The sequence below is a fragment of the Siphateles boraxobius genome, unplaced genomic scaffold (assembly GCF_051911475.1).
Source record: "Siphateles boraxobius isolate OS27281-9 unplaced genomic scaffold, OSU_SipBor_1 526, whole genome shotgun sequence".
Taxonomy (NCBI): domain Eukaryota; kingdom Metazoa; phylum Chordata; class Actinopteri; order Cypriniformes; family Leuciscidae; genus Siphateles; species Siphateles boraxobius.
In genome coordinates this window covers 1-16,451 of record NW_027509171.1, presented here as the reverse complement: position 1 = coordinate 16,451, position 16,451 = coordinate 1, and the positions used below count along the sequence as shown (strand labels likewise).

The 16,451-nt window shown below is 37.2% G+C and overlaps 1 protein-coding gene across 1 annotated transcript; it reads left to right on the top strand.

Annotated features, from left to right (window-relative positions):
- The first annotated feature begins 4,542 nt into the window (after positions 1-4,542).
- Positions 4,543-16,434, top strand: LOC143713976 (integrin beta-1-like). The gene is made up of 8 exons (XM_077204901.1): positions 4,543-4,609; positions 4,833-4,918; positions 6,054-6,273; positions 6,374-6,544; positions 9,773-10,011; positions 14,910-15,065; positions 15,160-15,255; positions 16,161-16,434. Exons 1-8 carry the CDS (start codon positions 4,543-4,545, stop codon positions 16,260-16,262), a joined length of 1,137 nt encoding a protein of 378 aa, XP_077061016.1. The 3' UTR covers positions 16,263-16,434.
- The last annotated feature ends 17 nt before the right edge of the window (positions 16,435-16,451 follow it).

The window sequence follows — 16,451 nt, the reverse complement described above, 5'->3', positions numbered from 1 at the left end:
AGTGCCTCAATGCCTCAGTGTCTGTGTCCCAGTGTCCCAGTGTCTCAGTGCCTCAGTGCCCCATTGTCCCAGTGTCCCCGTGTCTCAGTGTCACAGTGTCTCAGTGCCTCAGTGTCTCAGTGCCTCAGTGTCCCAGTGTCCCAGTGTCTCAGTGCCTCAGTGTCTCAGTGCCTCAGTGTCTCAGTGTCCCAGTGTCCCAGTGTCTCAGTGCCTCAGTGCCCCATTGTCCCAGTGTCCCCGTGTCTCAGTGTCACAGTGTCTCAGTGTCCCAGTGTCTCAGTGTCTCAGTGTCTCAGTGCCTCAATGCCTCAGTGTCTGTGTCCCAGTGTCCCAGTGTCTCAGGGTCTGTGTCTCAGTGCCTCAGTGTCTCAGTGTCTCAGTGTCTCAGTGTCTCAGTGTCTCAGTGTCTCAGTGCCTCAATGCCTCAGTGTCTGTGTCCCAGTGTCCCAGTGTCTCAGGGTCTGTGTCTCAGTGCCTCAGTGTCTCAGTGCCTCAGTGTCTCAGTGTCCCAGTGTCTCAGTGTCCCAGTGTCTCAGTGCCTCAATGCCTCAGTGTCTGTGTCCCAGTGTCCCAGTGTCTCAGGGTCTGTGTCTCAGTGCCATAGTGTCTCAGTGCCTCAGTGTCTCAGTGCCTCAGTGTCTCAGTGTCCCAGTGTCTCAGTGCCTCAGTGTCTCAGTGCCTCAGTGTCTGTGTCCCAGTGTCCCAGTGTCTCAGGGTCTGTGTCTCAGTGCCTCAGTGTCTCAGTGCCTCAGTGTCTCAGTGCCTCAGTGTCTCAGTGCCTCAGTGTCTCAGTGCCTCAGTGTCTCAGTGTCCCAGTGTCCCAGTGTCCCAGTGTCTCAGTGTCTCACTGTCTGTGTCTCAGTGTCTCAGTGTCTCAGTGTCTCAGTGTCTGAGTCTCAGTGCCTCAGTGTCCCAGTGTCCCAGTGTCTCAGGGTCTGTGTCTCAGTGCCTCAGTGCCTCAGTGTCCCAGTGTCCCAGTGTCTCAGGGTCTGTGTCTCAGTGCCTCAGTGTCTCAGTGCCTCAGTGTCTCAGTGCCTCAGTGTCTCAGTGCCTCAGTGTCTCAGTGCCTCAGTGTCTCAGTGCCTCAGTGTCTCAGTGTCCCAGTGTCTCAGTGTCCCAGTGTCTCAGTGTCTCACTGTCTGTGTCTCAGTGTCTCAGTGTCTGAGTCTCAGTGCCTCAGTGTCTCAGTGTCTCAGTGTCTGTGTCTCAGTGCCTCAGTGTCTCATTGTCTCAGTGCCTCAGTGCCTCAGTGTCTCAGTGTTTCAGTGTTTCACTTCAGTGTTTAAAGGCTGGAGTTCCTCTGAACCTCATCATCTCTGCCCATTGCATTTAATGGAAACCACATGCATCACATTCAGCAGGGAAGTAAAAGGCTGTTCCAGCTTCAGCCTGGACTCTATTTCTGTTTCCAGTAGCCGTAACAGCACTGGTTATGTGTGTGATTTCTTTAGGACTATCATTGACATCTGTGTAATTTAGAGGAAGCTCACTTGCATTAGACGTTTCTTACATCAAACCAGTATTATGTGAAGAGTATGTCAACACTTTTGGATAATGATATACTATTTGTAGTTTTTGGTGGCAGCCAGAACGTCTTTCAAATCATTACACTACAGTTTTATTATGCTGTGTATGTTAAAATATTGTGTGAGTCATTTGGTCATATATTAAAGATCTCATGAAGCTTATTGAGAGCGTTTATATGCCATACTGTAAAAAAGGATATGGTCAATACGTTATGACAACATGTTTCTACATTGCTTTAACTCATCAATATAAGTTAAGCAATTGTAACTTTTTTTTATACGTTATACAAGATTCAATTCATTTTTTAAAGGCATTTTAATGTATTTTAAGTTGATATGACTTAAACATCCAAGTTGATTGTACTTAAAAATTTAAGGAAGCAACTTTTTTTACAGTGCTTATGTTCCTAAAGTGATGGGCACTCTTATTAGGAGATGGTGATGGCGCAGTGGATAAGATACATGCCTTTGGTGTGAGAGACCCGGGTTCGAATCCACTGTGAGACACCAATGTGTCCCTGATCAAGACACTTAACCCCTAGTTGCTCCAGAGGCGTGCAACCTCTGAAATATAGCAATTGTAAGTCGCTTTGTATAAAAGCGTCAGCTAAATGAATAAATGCAAATGAGAGAAAACAGTATTTGTCAAACCCTCTTACTTCAAATTAAGGAAACATATTTTAGCACTACTGTAATAACATTAACCGCTTATACTTTTGAATAGATTTCACTGATTACTGAAGACATCAGCGCTTGCAAAGTGCTTCTCTCAGCCCCTCACTGACTCGTGGAGCCAAACAGAGGATCATTTATTAACCAGACGCAACACAAAGTCTCATGGGACACACTGATCAATAATGCTTTACCTGCAGGACACACAGCTTTCAGCAAGTAGAAGTGCTCTGATCTAATGACAGATCAATGTGAGCCAGTGTTACTGGAAATATACTGAACACATGACTAGTGTCCACATGCATTTTATAATCGTTATATATATATATATATATATATATATATATATATATATATATATATATATATATATATATATATATATATCATTGTGTATAGAATTGTGTTGTGCCTTGAACTACACTCTTCAAAATAAAAATCCAAAAAGGGTTTTTTTTACAGCAATGGCATACAATACCTCAAAGAACCTCTCAGTGTTCAGTTCTTAAAAGTGTGAAGAACATTCAAATAGTCTAAAGAACCTTTTACCACTATACACTATTAAAAATAAAAGTTGTTTATTAGCATCAGTGGTTTCATGAAGAAACTTTAACATCCATGGAAACTTTTCGATGGACAAAGGTTCTTTATAGTGGAAAAGGTTCTTTAGATTAAAAAAAAACAAAACATTTTGTGGAATTGAAAGGCTCTATGTTAAACGTTGTTTATGGAACGATAATTTCCAATAAAGAATTTTTAAGAGTGTATCTCTACTTGATCTGACCTTGAAATGCTGAAAAAGATGTTTTGTTGCTCATATTTTCAGAGTGATGACCTTAAATTCACGGGAGGTCATAAACCTTCATCTATTCTCAGCTCCTGAAAGAGGAACCGCTGCAGGGCTAATTTAAATACCGTCTCTCATAGCCATAATTCACCGTTTCCTAGTGTCTCTTTCCCAGGACAGAAATAGTGCTGACTCCCTTTGCCATTGCTGTAAAAACCCCCTTCATTTTTAAGAGTTATGCATGTTTAATGTTCTGTTCTTCATGGAACCATAGATGACAATAAAGAAGCTTTATTCATTAACTCATTTCTTAATGAGTTTAACTATCCCTTATCCAAAGAGAACCGGGATTCGTTATTTTTAAGAGTGCACTGGAAAGAGTAAAAAAGTGCAATTTTAACTATTAAAAATAAAGGTTCCAAAGGGGGTTTTTACCATAGAAGAACCATTTTTGCTTCCCCAATGAACTATTCAGTGATCGGCTCTTAAAATAACCATTTTCAAAGTGTGAAATTTTTATAACTGATAGAAACTGTTTTAACTATATCCCTTGTGTCACGATGCACACGGGAAGCAGAGAATCCATGAGAAGTAGTTTAATAAAGGGTAATCCAAACTCGTCGTCAACATGCAGGGGTCAAAATCAAAATAAAGCCGTAAAAACAAGAAACAAAACAGGAACTTGAACAATAACAGACCTGAAGATGTGTGACACAAAACAAGGAATCTGTAACAAATACTAAAACAGACAGGGTATTTATACACACAATCTAACAAGGTGATGGGAAACAGCTGAGTGCAATGAACTGATGAGTGACAGACAGAATGCTGGGAAATGAAGTCAAATGTGAAAGACACTGTGAAAACGAAGACCTCTAGTGACAAACAAGGGAAACACAACCAGACACTGTGACACCTTGATATATAACATGGCATTGATTATCATAGTCATATATAGAATGCTATTTATGTAGTTGCAGAGCTGCCAACTTTTGAGTTTAGCTTGGAGTGAGATTTTGGGGGTTAATGAGGCTATCGGTTCACGTGCCGCAAGGCGCTAGCTATCTGTCATGTCACATTTAAAAACGCAAAAACGGTATTGTTTGAATTTCGTAATATAATTACAAAAGTAACCTCCTCTATCTTGTCTGTTGCGGTGTCAGTGTCCAATTTGCTTCGCAATTTTTCTCTGCGTGAGAAAATGGATGTGTGGCGTGAGTGCGTGTGAAAACAGGCAAAACCGTGCGTCACACGGCGAAAGCGTGAGAGTTGGCTCTGTAGTTGTCAAGTTATTTTAAAGATCCTGCTCACTAAAACTGTCATTGATACCATAAGGATCTATTTTCTAACCCTTAAAATAAAAAAATATTTTTATTGCCATAGCCCAATGATGATGCTTTTATTCAGTCATAATACATAATATATTTATATATTGTAAGTGATATAATATATTCAAATAAATAGCTTAGATGTTACCACATTCATTGTTTCCCAGAATAAACTGTGCTTGTTTTGAAAGTGAATCCACCGCTGATGGTTTTTGTCTTTTTGTTCTAGATGGACCTGAAGCTACTTTTCATATCAACATTATTAGGGATCATTTGTTGCAGTCGTGCACAGCAAGGTAATGTGGACTTTTCAGATCACCGAAGCTTGAAATGCTGTAACTCTTTCTGACTCCATCAGAATTAATAAGCGCTGGGTTTGTTTTGAGGTTGGACAGTTAAATACTGTCCTTATCCTTAATGGAAAACAGTAGTGGTCTCTGGCTCCAGTGACTGTAAGCCAGAGCAATGTGAACGAATCTCTGGCCAGATTTAAAACGCTGTGTCTCCTGTGTTCTGCAGAGGGCAACGAGTGCATCAAAGCCAACGCTTTATCCTGTGGCGAGTGCATACAAGTGGGGGCTAAATGTGGATGGTGCACTGATACCGTGAGTAGCGTTACAATGCTTTAACTCTCCATCGCTGAAACAAACACATTTATTGCCCTGATATGTTTGTGCAGCATCATCACACTCATAATCACAGCTGTACTGATATATTCAGACCATGATATTGCCTTTATAATTCAGTTGTATGACCAAACAGACATGATGTGACTCAAACTACATCATTTGATATTAATAGTTATGGCAGATTTGCCAGGAACAGTAATGGCGGATAAGTGTTGCCATTCCATTCGTATTTGGAAATCTCATTCCTCATGGAAAGATCGTGGTGATGCTTGAGTTTGTGCTTATATTATTCTTTATGAGGAGTTTCAGGCATCAATAATTATAAAGATAAAGATTAATAAAGATTATGGAATCATTAGATCCACAAACAGGCACTGCAGGAACCAGAGGACAGTGATGATGTCATTACTATTGTCTTATTAATTTACTAATTAGATTTTAAGTGTATTTCGTTTGTGTATTCACAATATTTGTTTCTTTAGATTAATTAACTTTAAGATGATTTTCTTTTCTAAAATGTTCTATTTATTATATGATTTTTATATTTTTAGTAGTACTGTATGCTTCATTAAATGTTTTGTATGGAAACGTACACTAGCATTAAAAAGTTTTTTTTTTTTTAAATAAATATTCATCAAGGATGCATTAAATTGATTTAAAAAAATGGCAGTAAAAACATTTACAAAATAAATGCTGTTCTTTTGAACTCTCTGTTCATCAAAGAATAAATTAAATGTATGACCGTTTCCACAAAAATATGAAGCTGTTTCCAACATTGATAATATTAAGAAATGTTTCTTGAGCATCATATTATAGTGATTTCTGAAGGATCATGTGACACTGAAGACTGGAGTAATGATGCTGAAAATTCAGCTTTGATCACAGGAATAAATTACACTTTATTATATATTCACATAGAAAACAGCTGCTTTATATTCTAATAATATTTCACGGTTTAACTGTATTTTTGATCAAATAAATGCAGCTTTGGTGAGCAGAAGAGACTTCTTCCAAACTCATTAAAAAATCCTACCAACCCAAAACTTTTGAACACTTATTTGTAATCTGACATGCTTAACCCAATCACATATATTTTCTCCTCACGCAACAGGAGTTTCTGAAACAGGGAGAGCCGACATCGGCGCGCTGCGATGAACTGGAGTCGCTCAAGAAAAGAGGATGTTCGAAAACCAAGATCGAAAACCCTCACGGCACCCAAAAGATCCTCAAGAACAAAGCAGTGACCCACCGCAAGAAAGGAGCGGAGAAACTTCGACCCGAGGACATTACACAGATCCAGCCTCAGAAACTCAGCCTCAAACTCAGATCTGGTGCCTGATGATAACTTACAATCGTTTGGGTTTATTGATCTGCGCAAGTAATTGTGGGAATACACATTTTTGTTTTTTGAACGAATTGTTATTTCTGTAGGGGAACCTCAAAATATCAAGCTGAAGTTCAAGAGGGCTGAAGACTATCCCATAGACCTGTACTACCTGATGGACCTGTCCTACTCCATGAAGGACGACCTGGAGAACGTCAAGAATCTCGGGACTAGTTTGATGAAGGAAATGTCCAAGATCACCTCAGATTTCAGGATAGGTGAGAGTCTTATAAAATCACGCCGCAAAACGAAACGCTCTGGTAGTTTTGTTTTAAAAACCTCGGTTCTATTAGATACTAGTTTTAACCCTGTAAAACCTGACGTAATAAATCTTTTATAATGGAACAGTTTAATGTTGAAAAAAGTGTGACGTCTGCGTATGTGTTTTTTGTTGGGGATATTTTATTTTGTTGAGATTATATTTGATACTTTAGGCTTTTATGGCTCATCATATAGTATGATATAGTGCGAAAGAAACAGATTAATTTCATTCAGAGACACAAACTGAGCTAAAATATGCAATTTGGTGCAGATGCTGATATTTATATGGCCAAAAAGCAAGATTAATGTTAATCAATGTGATCTTTCATTTAATTTATTCTTTTATATAGCACAATTAAACACAACAATAGTTGACCACTTTGCTGTACAGGACAAATCTAAAATATATAAAAATAGAGACACAATAGAAACAGAACGCAGAATAACCTGCCTAAAATGAATTTCAATATCCGTCGCCACTTCTATATCTCTCTTTATTTGTTATTGTGGGGTCAACATATATAATACAATGCAATGATGATTGAGAGATGAACAAATAAACCTTCATTATATTTGAGACTCACATTTGAACATGATTTTTCTAAAAAAAAATTGGTATGGATAATCAAGTTAACCTTCAGTCCAGTAAGTGTTCATCTTCAAATATTACTAACGTTTTTCTTACTTTTACTTTAAAAAAATCAGTAAAGATTTCAAGGCAAAAAAAGACACCAGTTGAAGATGGATGTTTGTATATAATTGTACAGAGATTATACTATTATACTAAAAGACTTTTACTTGCTAGGCATGTAGTAGATTGTATGCGACAGTTTATCAGCAGTGTTTTGATCACGTGGATATTGGATCAAGCGTTATAGGATTAAACATGTAATAACATTGTTATATATGTGTAATATATATGCATTAATTAAAAAGCCTATAATATCTATCAAGGATACAGTAGATTTCATATAAAGAGTATGAAAGTTAATGTGTTTAAATTATTTACACTTAAATATGTTCATCTGTACTTGTAAATGTCCAACAAACCACATCTTTCCATAAGATGTCTTAATATTATTATTATTAAGTAAAGTCAAATTTATTTATAAAGCACTTATTACAATACAGGTTTGTTCAAAGCAGCTTTACAGTGATAACAGGAAAATAATGCAACAGAGTTTGTTTCGGCTGTACAGCAGATCTAGAAGAAAACAGTGTCATAGTCCAGCTTAAGTCAGTTCAGTGATGGTTCATTTTCATTTTAAAGATCATTAGTTATTAATTTAGTTAATTTATCTATACAGCAGCTCTGGAGAAAACGGTGATGTCATCGTCCAGTTTAGTTCTCATATTGTGGCGTCAATGCAGGCAGATCAATAATATTGTTGAATATTAAGTTTCCCCATTAAAACAGACTAATGATAATTAAAAATGATAAAATAAGACCTAATCAAAACTTTCATCGCACTACCAAAGCCATTAGAGACACGAGTAGGCATGAATTTCAAGCTTGGCTCATGTCCGGACAAAGGCTATATAGTTTTGCATTTTTAAAATAGTTTTTTTATTTTAGTATCATTGTCAAATTTCCTATAAATTTCAGAGTTAACAGAACACTTTCCATAATTATTATTATTATTATTTTATGGTTATTTATTTGATTAATCCTGTCAAAAATTATTCATGTATTGATCCATGTATGCTTTTTGTCTATTGCATCTTTTAATATCATATACTCACAGTTATACTCATATTCAGGTGTTCTATTCAGACCAGACGTTTAGTTTACTTCTTCTCTGACAAACCTACATCTACTTGTGGGCTAGACATGTTTTACTATTTACAACTATTAGTTTTTTCCGTTTTCTGCTCAGTGTGGTATCTTGTCTAATATGTGTGGTGTCTTGTTTAGTTTCACATGAGATAGTTATCTTACCTGGAATTAAGATACAGATGAATTTGCATAAGGTCTAGAAATGATGGAAATACGTATTTGGCCATTTCTGCTTCGTAGGTGATTATACACTGGGCAACTTTTTGAGCAATGTTGCCGTCAACAGGCAATCAGGGGAGACAAAGGGCCCACGATCGATCTAATGTATCCAGATAGAAATGTGTTGCCCATTCTCAATGGGAAAGTGCCTAAGCAACAATCGCTCGGCCACATTGTCCAGCAACATTGCTCAAAAAGTTGCCCTGTGTATCATCGCCTGGTTCATACAGAAAGCGGTTTTGCTTTGAAAAAAGGAAAAAACACGTGGGCTTTAGAATGGGGGAAAAGCGCACGCCTTTTAAAGGTGCAGTGTGTGATTTTAGCGGCATCTAGTGGTGAGGTTACGAATTGCAACCAACAAAAGTTACGGTGGCCGACAGGAAAATATGTCATCGTCTGAGACAGCAGAGAGTAGCAGTTCAGCAATGAGCTTTCTTTACAAGGATAAATTAAGAAATTATGTTTACTTAATTATTCAGTAAAACTATATGTTATTGCAAATTTTATTGTTACTTGTTCATCACTGTGTCAGTGTTTTATTCGCTGAACTAAGCTTGCTTCCTTGCACGAAGAGCAACATAGTAACGAAACGCGTTTGTCCGTTTAGGGCCACCGTAGAAACATGACGACACATTTCAATGTAAGGGAACCGCGGTGTGTGTAGACAGAAACTGCTCATTCTAAGGTAATACAAATATAACGGATCATTAAGTAAGGTCTTTAAACACCACTGAAAACTTCTTTTTCAAGCTAGTGACGAAACGCGCTCTTTAGCGCTGTGTGTTCGCTGTCGGCTATGCTAGAAACATGACCACACAATATGTCGACCTCCACAAAAGGGGGAGCCCGCGGTTATGGAGATATAAATGTCTCATTCTAAGCTTATAAAAACATAACGGTTCATTATGCAAGGTCTTTATACACCACTGAAAACATAGTTATGGATCTTATATTGCATTTCTGTCAATAGATCCTCAGAAATATTACACAATGCACCTTTAAAAGTTTAACTTATTTTAACTTGAGTGCCGCGTTTTAGCACAATACGCTGCAAAAGACTCGATACTTGAGCGCAACGGTCATACATTGAAAAAGTAGCGCAGTCGAATGGAAAAACTTGTTTAGTTTTAAAAATAGTTTAAGTCTTAGTTTCAATTTTCGTTTACGAAAATAACCTTTGTCCTGACAGGTTTCGGCTCTTTCGTGGAGAAGACGGTAATGCCTTACATCAGCACGACTCCAGCCAAGCTCCTGAACCCCTGCACTGGGGACCAGAACTGCACCAGTCCCTTCAGCTACAAGAACGTGCTGAAACTCACCAGCAACGGCCAGCAGTTCAACAGTCTGGTGGGGAAACAGCAGATATCTGGAAACCTGGACTCTCCCGAGGGAGGATTTGATGCTATCATGCAGGTTGCGGTCTGTGGAGTGAGTATTAAACAACTGGAGGAGGGTTTGCTCTGTTTTTACGTTATTGATAAAGTAGGGATACACGATATATCATTATTGTATCGGTTCATTTTTAATGTTATCGTTATCGGCCTATATAAAAAATTTAGCCGATATATTAAAGCCAATTAATAACGCATTATTTCCTTTAGAAAACGACCAATAGTGTTTTTTTTATAATCGATACCGATACAGATCATTTGCATGTTTATGTGCCTGATAACTGATATACAGAACCGATATTTATTGTTTTATTCCTGTTTTTGACAATTATAACAACAGCACTGTACCTATTCACTCCCTCCTTGCATACACAAAAAACAAAACACACTTCACACACACAGAGAGAAAATTCAGCGCTTTTATTTCCGACATGCACTCTTTCATGTTTTATTTAATTCATGTAAACTTACGTCTTTATTGGGACAGTACTTGATGGATTACGTGACTCTGTGATTTGTCTCAATTTTTTGTCTCAAAGTTTGAACTATATATATTAAGCATTTATGTAACATATCTCATTTGTGCTTTAATGGCTGTTATGTTAAATGAAGTTGATTATTTAAGGGAAATAGTATAATAGTAAGTTATTTTAACTTTGACTCTGTTGTTGACGGTTGCTGATCTCCCCTCAGACGCACTGCTTTAATGGTGGTCTTGGGCGCAATTCTCAAAATGCCGTTTATCTGTGAATACGAAATTACAAAACCGATTAGTGCATCTATCCATCATAAAAGTACATCTATCCACGATCAAAGTGCAGCTATCCATCGTAAAAGTGCAGCTATCCATCGTAAAAGTGCATCTATCCATGATAAAAGTGCATCTATCCATTATAAAAGTGCATCTATCATCATAAAAGTGCATCTATCCATGATAAAAGTGCATTTATCCTCGATAAAAGTGAATCTATCCGTCATAAAAGTGAATCTATCCATCATAAAAGCGAATCTATCCATCATAAAAGTGAATCTATTCAACATAAAAGTGCATCTATCCGTGACAAAAGTGCATCTATCCGTCATAAAAGTGAATCTCTCCGTCATAAAAGTGAATGTATCCGTCATAAAAGTGCATCTATCCATCATAAAAGTACATCTGTCCATCATAAAAGCGCATCTATTCATCATAAAAGCGCATCTGTCCATCATAAAAGTGCATCTATCCGTCATAAAAGTGCATCTATCCATCATAAAAGTGCATCTGTCCATCATAAAAGTGCATCTATCCGTCATAAAAGTGCATCTATCCATCATAAAAGTGCATCTGTCCATCATAAAAGTGCATCTATCCATCATAAAAGTGCATCTGTCCATCATAAAAGTGCATCTGTCCATCATAAAAGTGCATCTGTCCATCATAAAAGTGAATCTATCCATCATAAAAGTGCATCTATCCATCATAAAAGTGCATCTGTCCATCATAAAAGTGCATCTATTCATCATAAAAGTGCATCTGTCCATCATAAAAGTGCATCTGTCCATCATAAAAGTGCATCTATCCGTCATAAAAGTGCATCTGTCCATCATAAAAGTGCATCTGTCCATCATAAAAGTGCATCTGTCCATCATAAAAGTGCATCTATCCGTCATACAAGTGCATCTATCCATCATAAAAGTGCATCTGTCCATCATAAAAGTGCATATGTCCATCATAAAAGTGCATCTATCCATCATAAAAGTGCATCTATCCATCATAAAAGTGCATCTATCCGTCATAAAAGTGCATCTGTCCATCATAAAAGTGCATCTATCCATCATAAAAGTGCATCTATCCGTCGTAAAAGTGCATCTATCCATCATAAAACTGCATCTGTCCATCATAAAAGTGCATCTATCCGTCATAAAAGTGCATCTATCCATCATAAAAGTGCATCTGTCCATCATAAAAGTGCATCTGTCCATCATAAAAGTGAATCTATCCATCATAAAAGTGCATCTGTCCATCATAAAAGTACATCTGTCCATCATAAAAGTGCATCTGTCCATCATAAAAGTGCATCTGTTCATCATAAAAGTGCATCTGTCCATCATAAAAGTGCATCTGTCCATCATAAAAGTGAATCTATCCATCATAAAAGTGCATCTGTCCATCATAAAAGTACATCTGTCCATCATAAAAGTGCATCTGTCCATCATAAAAGTGAATCTATCCATCATAAAAGTGCATCTGTCCATCATAAAAGTACATCTGTCCATCATAAAAGTGCATCTGTCCATCATAAAAGTGCATCTGTCCATCATAAAAGTGCATTTGTCCATCATAAAAGTGAATCTATCCATCATAAAAGTGCATCTGTCCATCATAAAAGTACATCTGTCCATCATAAAAGTGCATCTGTCCATCATAAAAGTGCATCTATCCGTCATAAAAGTGCATCTATCCATCATAAAAGTGCATCTGTCCATCATAAAAGTGAATCTATCCATCATAAAAGTGCATCTGTCCATCATAAAAGTGCATCTGTCCATCATAAAAGTGCATCTGTCCATCATAAAAGTGTATCTATTCATCATAAAAGTGCATCTGTCCATCATAAAAGTGAATCTATCCATCATAAAAGTGCATCTGTCCATCATAAAAGTACATCTGTCCATCATAAAAGTGCATCTGTCCATCATAAAAGTGAATCTATCCATCATAAAAGTGCATCTGTCCATCATAAAAGTACATCTGTCCATCATAAAAGTGCATCTGTCCATCATAAAAGTGCATCTGTCCATCATAAAAGTGCATTTGTCCATCATAAAAGTGAATCTATCCATCATAAAAGTGCATCTGTCCATCATAAAAGTACATCTGTCCATCATAAAAGTGCATCTGTCCATCATAAAAGTGCATCTATCCGTCATAAAAGTGCATCTATCCATCATAAAAGTGCATCTGTCCATCATAAAAGTGAATCTATCCATCATAAAAGTGCATCTGTCCATCATAAAAGTGCATCTGTCCATCATAAAAGTGCATCTGTCCATCATAAAAGTGCATCTGTCCATCATAAAAGTGCATCTGTCCATCATAAAAGTGCATTTGTCCATCATAAAAGTGAATCTATCCATCATAAAAGTGCATCTGTCCATCATAAAAGTACATCTGTCCATCATAAAAGTGCATCTGTCCATCATAAAAGTGCATCTATCCGTCATAAAAGTGCATCTATCCATCATAAAAGTGCATCTGTCCATCATAAAAGTGAATCTATCCATCATAAAAGTGCATCTGTCCATCATAAAAGTGCATCTGTCCATCATAAAAGTGAATCTATCCATCATAAAAGTGCATCTGTCCATCATAAAAGTGCATCTGTCCATCATAAAAGTGCATCTGTCCATCATAAAAGTGTATCTATTCATCATAAAAGTGCATCTGTCCATCATAAAAGTGCATCTGTCCATCATAAAAGTGCATCTGTCCATCATAAAAGTGCATCTGTCCATCATAAATGTGCATCTGTCCATCATAAAAGTACATCTGTCCATCATAAAAGTGCATCTGTCCATCATAAAAGCGCATCTGTCCATCATAAAAGTGCATCTGTCCATCATAAAAGTGCATCTGTCCATCATAAAAGTGCATCTGTCCATCATAAAAGTGCATCTATCATCATAAAAGTGCATCTATCCATCATAAAAGTGCATCTGTCCATCATAAAAGTGCATCTATCCATCATAAAGTGCATCTATCCATCATAAAAGTGCATCTGTCCATCATAAAAGTGAATCTATCCATCATAAAAGTGCATCTGTCCATCATAAAAGTGCATCTATCATCATAAAAGTGCATCTGTCCATCATAAAAGTGCATCTATCATCATAAAAGTGCATCTATCCATCATAAAAGTGCATCTATCATCATAAAAGTGCATCTGTCCATCATAAAAGTGCATCTATCCATCATAAAAGTACATCTGTCCATCATAAAAGTGCATCTGTCCATCATAAAAGTGCATCTATCCATCATAAAAGTGCATCTATCCATCATAAAAGTGCATCATATCCATCATAAAAGTGCATCTATCATCATAAAAGCGCATCTGTCCATCATAAAAGTGCATCTGTCCATCATAAAAGTGCATCTATCCATCATAAAAGCACATCTATCCATCATAAAAGTGCATCTATCCATCATAAAAGCGCATCTGTCCATCATAAAAGTGCATCTGTCCATCATAAAAGTGCATCTGTCCATCATAAAAGTGCATCTGTCCATCATAAAAGTACATCTGTCCATCATAAAAGTGCATCTGTCCATCATAAAAGTGCATCTATCCATCATAAAAGTGCATCTGTCCATCATAAAAGTGCATCTGTCCATCATAAAAGTGCATCTATCCGTCATAAAAGTGCATCTATCCATCATAAAAGTGCATCTGTCCATCATAAAAGTGCATCTATCCATCATAAAAGTGAATCTATCCATCATAAAAGCGCATCTCTCCATCATAAAAGTGCATCTATCCATCATAAAAGTGCATCTGTCCATCATAAAAGTGCATCTGTCCATCATAAAAGTGCATCTGTCCATCATAAAAGTGCATCTGTCCATCATAAAAGTGCATCAGTCCATCATAAAAGTGCATCTGTCCATCATAAAAGTGCATCTATCCATCATAAAAGTGCATCTATCCATCATAAAAGTGCATCTATTCATCATAAAAGTGCATCTGTCCATCATAAAAGTGCATCTATCATCATAAAAGTGCATCTATTCATCATAAAAGTACAGTTCTACTTTTAGATGACTAATCTGTTTTTGTACTTTCTGCTCGATCTTTGTATCCTTTGGCCTAATATTTCTCCTTCTTCCTGTTTTCTCTCTCTCTCTCTCTCTCTCTCTCTCTCTCTCTCTCTCTCTCTCTCTCTCTCTCTCTCTCACAGAACCACATTGGCTGGAGAAATGTCACCCGTTTGTTGGTGTTTTCTACTGACGCAGGTTTTCATTTTGCCGGAGATGGCAAACTCGGTGGAATCGTACTTCCCAATGATGGGAAATGCCACTTAAAAGACGGCATGTACACGATGAGCCATTATTATGTATGTATTGACAAATTTGTCCTGTTTTCTGGTGATTTTCAGACCAGATGTATTAGATGTTCGACTCTTATCTTTCCTGTCCTTTCCTGACTAGGATTACCCCTCCATCGCCCACCTAGTTCAAAAACTGAGCGAAAATAACATCCAGACCATCTTCGCAGTTACAGAAGAGTTTCAGCCTGTTTACAAAGTAAGTCCATAGATGATTATCTTAATGATGTGTATGAAAGCGCGTGTGCATGAGCGAGAACACTCGCTATTTTTGTCCATCTGGAGCCTGTAGTTTCTTCTCCTGTTCAACTTTTTTTTTGTACTTGCTCAAAGAAAAGGTCTGTAGTCTCTTTCCACACTTGTCAAAACTTATGAAAGTTAGCAGTGCTAGCTGGATTTGATCAAAGCCTCAGTGCTACGTGTTTAATTTAAGCACATAACATGTAATTGTTGGAGGAATGATTCCTCAAAGCCTGTGGCTGGCTGAGAGGAGGCATGCTATTACTTTTCTAAGTGATCAGACTTATAATATTCATCTTCTGGATGATAAAACAGATGGGAAAAATGCCATAGACTTGCATTGAAAGATCCATAACTAGAGACACGACTATGTGTTAGAAATGGATGAATGTATGCGATGTAAAAGCTAAATTATCTACCAATGGGGTAAGAAAAATAATCTTGTTTCTGTTGGAATTAACCTTGACAGATCATTTTGCTTGTTTTAAGCAACCACTCTCTTAATTTTGATTTATTTCCCTAGAAAACAAGACATAATATCTCATGGCATTTTACTCATTTAGTAAATGCATCTTGATTTAAGAATTTTTAGATATTTGGACTCGAAACAAGACAACAATACAAGTAAGAAAAGCATTTATTTTGCAGTGTAATGAAATGCCATCTCAAATATTTCACTCCCGAGAGCCTGAAACTCTCCTGAACCAAACTTCTCTGTATTTGGAAAGCCACAACCCCAAGATAGTTTTCCTCTTGGAATGATCCAGACGGCAAAGTCATAATTTAGAGTTCCTGTCTGGTGTTTAAAACAAACACCCTGCGTCCCTGTGCTTAAGATTCATGAATGTTTTCCCCTTTCCACAGGAACTTAAAAACCTGATCCCAAAGTCTGCAGTGGGAACGCTTTCAGCAAACTCCAGCAATGTTATCAACCTTATTATTGATGCGTACAATGTGAGTAGATAAAGTTTCTTTATACAGTAGTGGCCAAAAATCATATCCGGAGGAGATATTTGTTTTTAATGACCCTACAAGTTTGATTAAACCATTCAAAAATATGGGAAATGTTCTTGAGGCAAGAACAAAACACTAAACTTAGTTAATTGGACAAAATTCAAACTAAAGCTACAGGTTTCTGTGTGCATAGAAAAACAA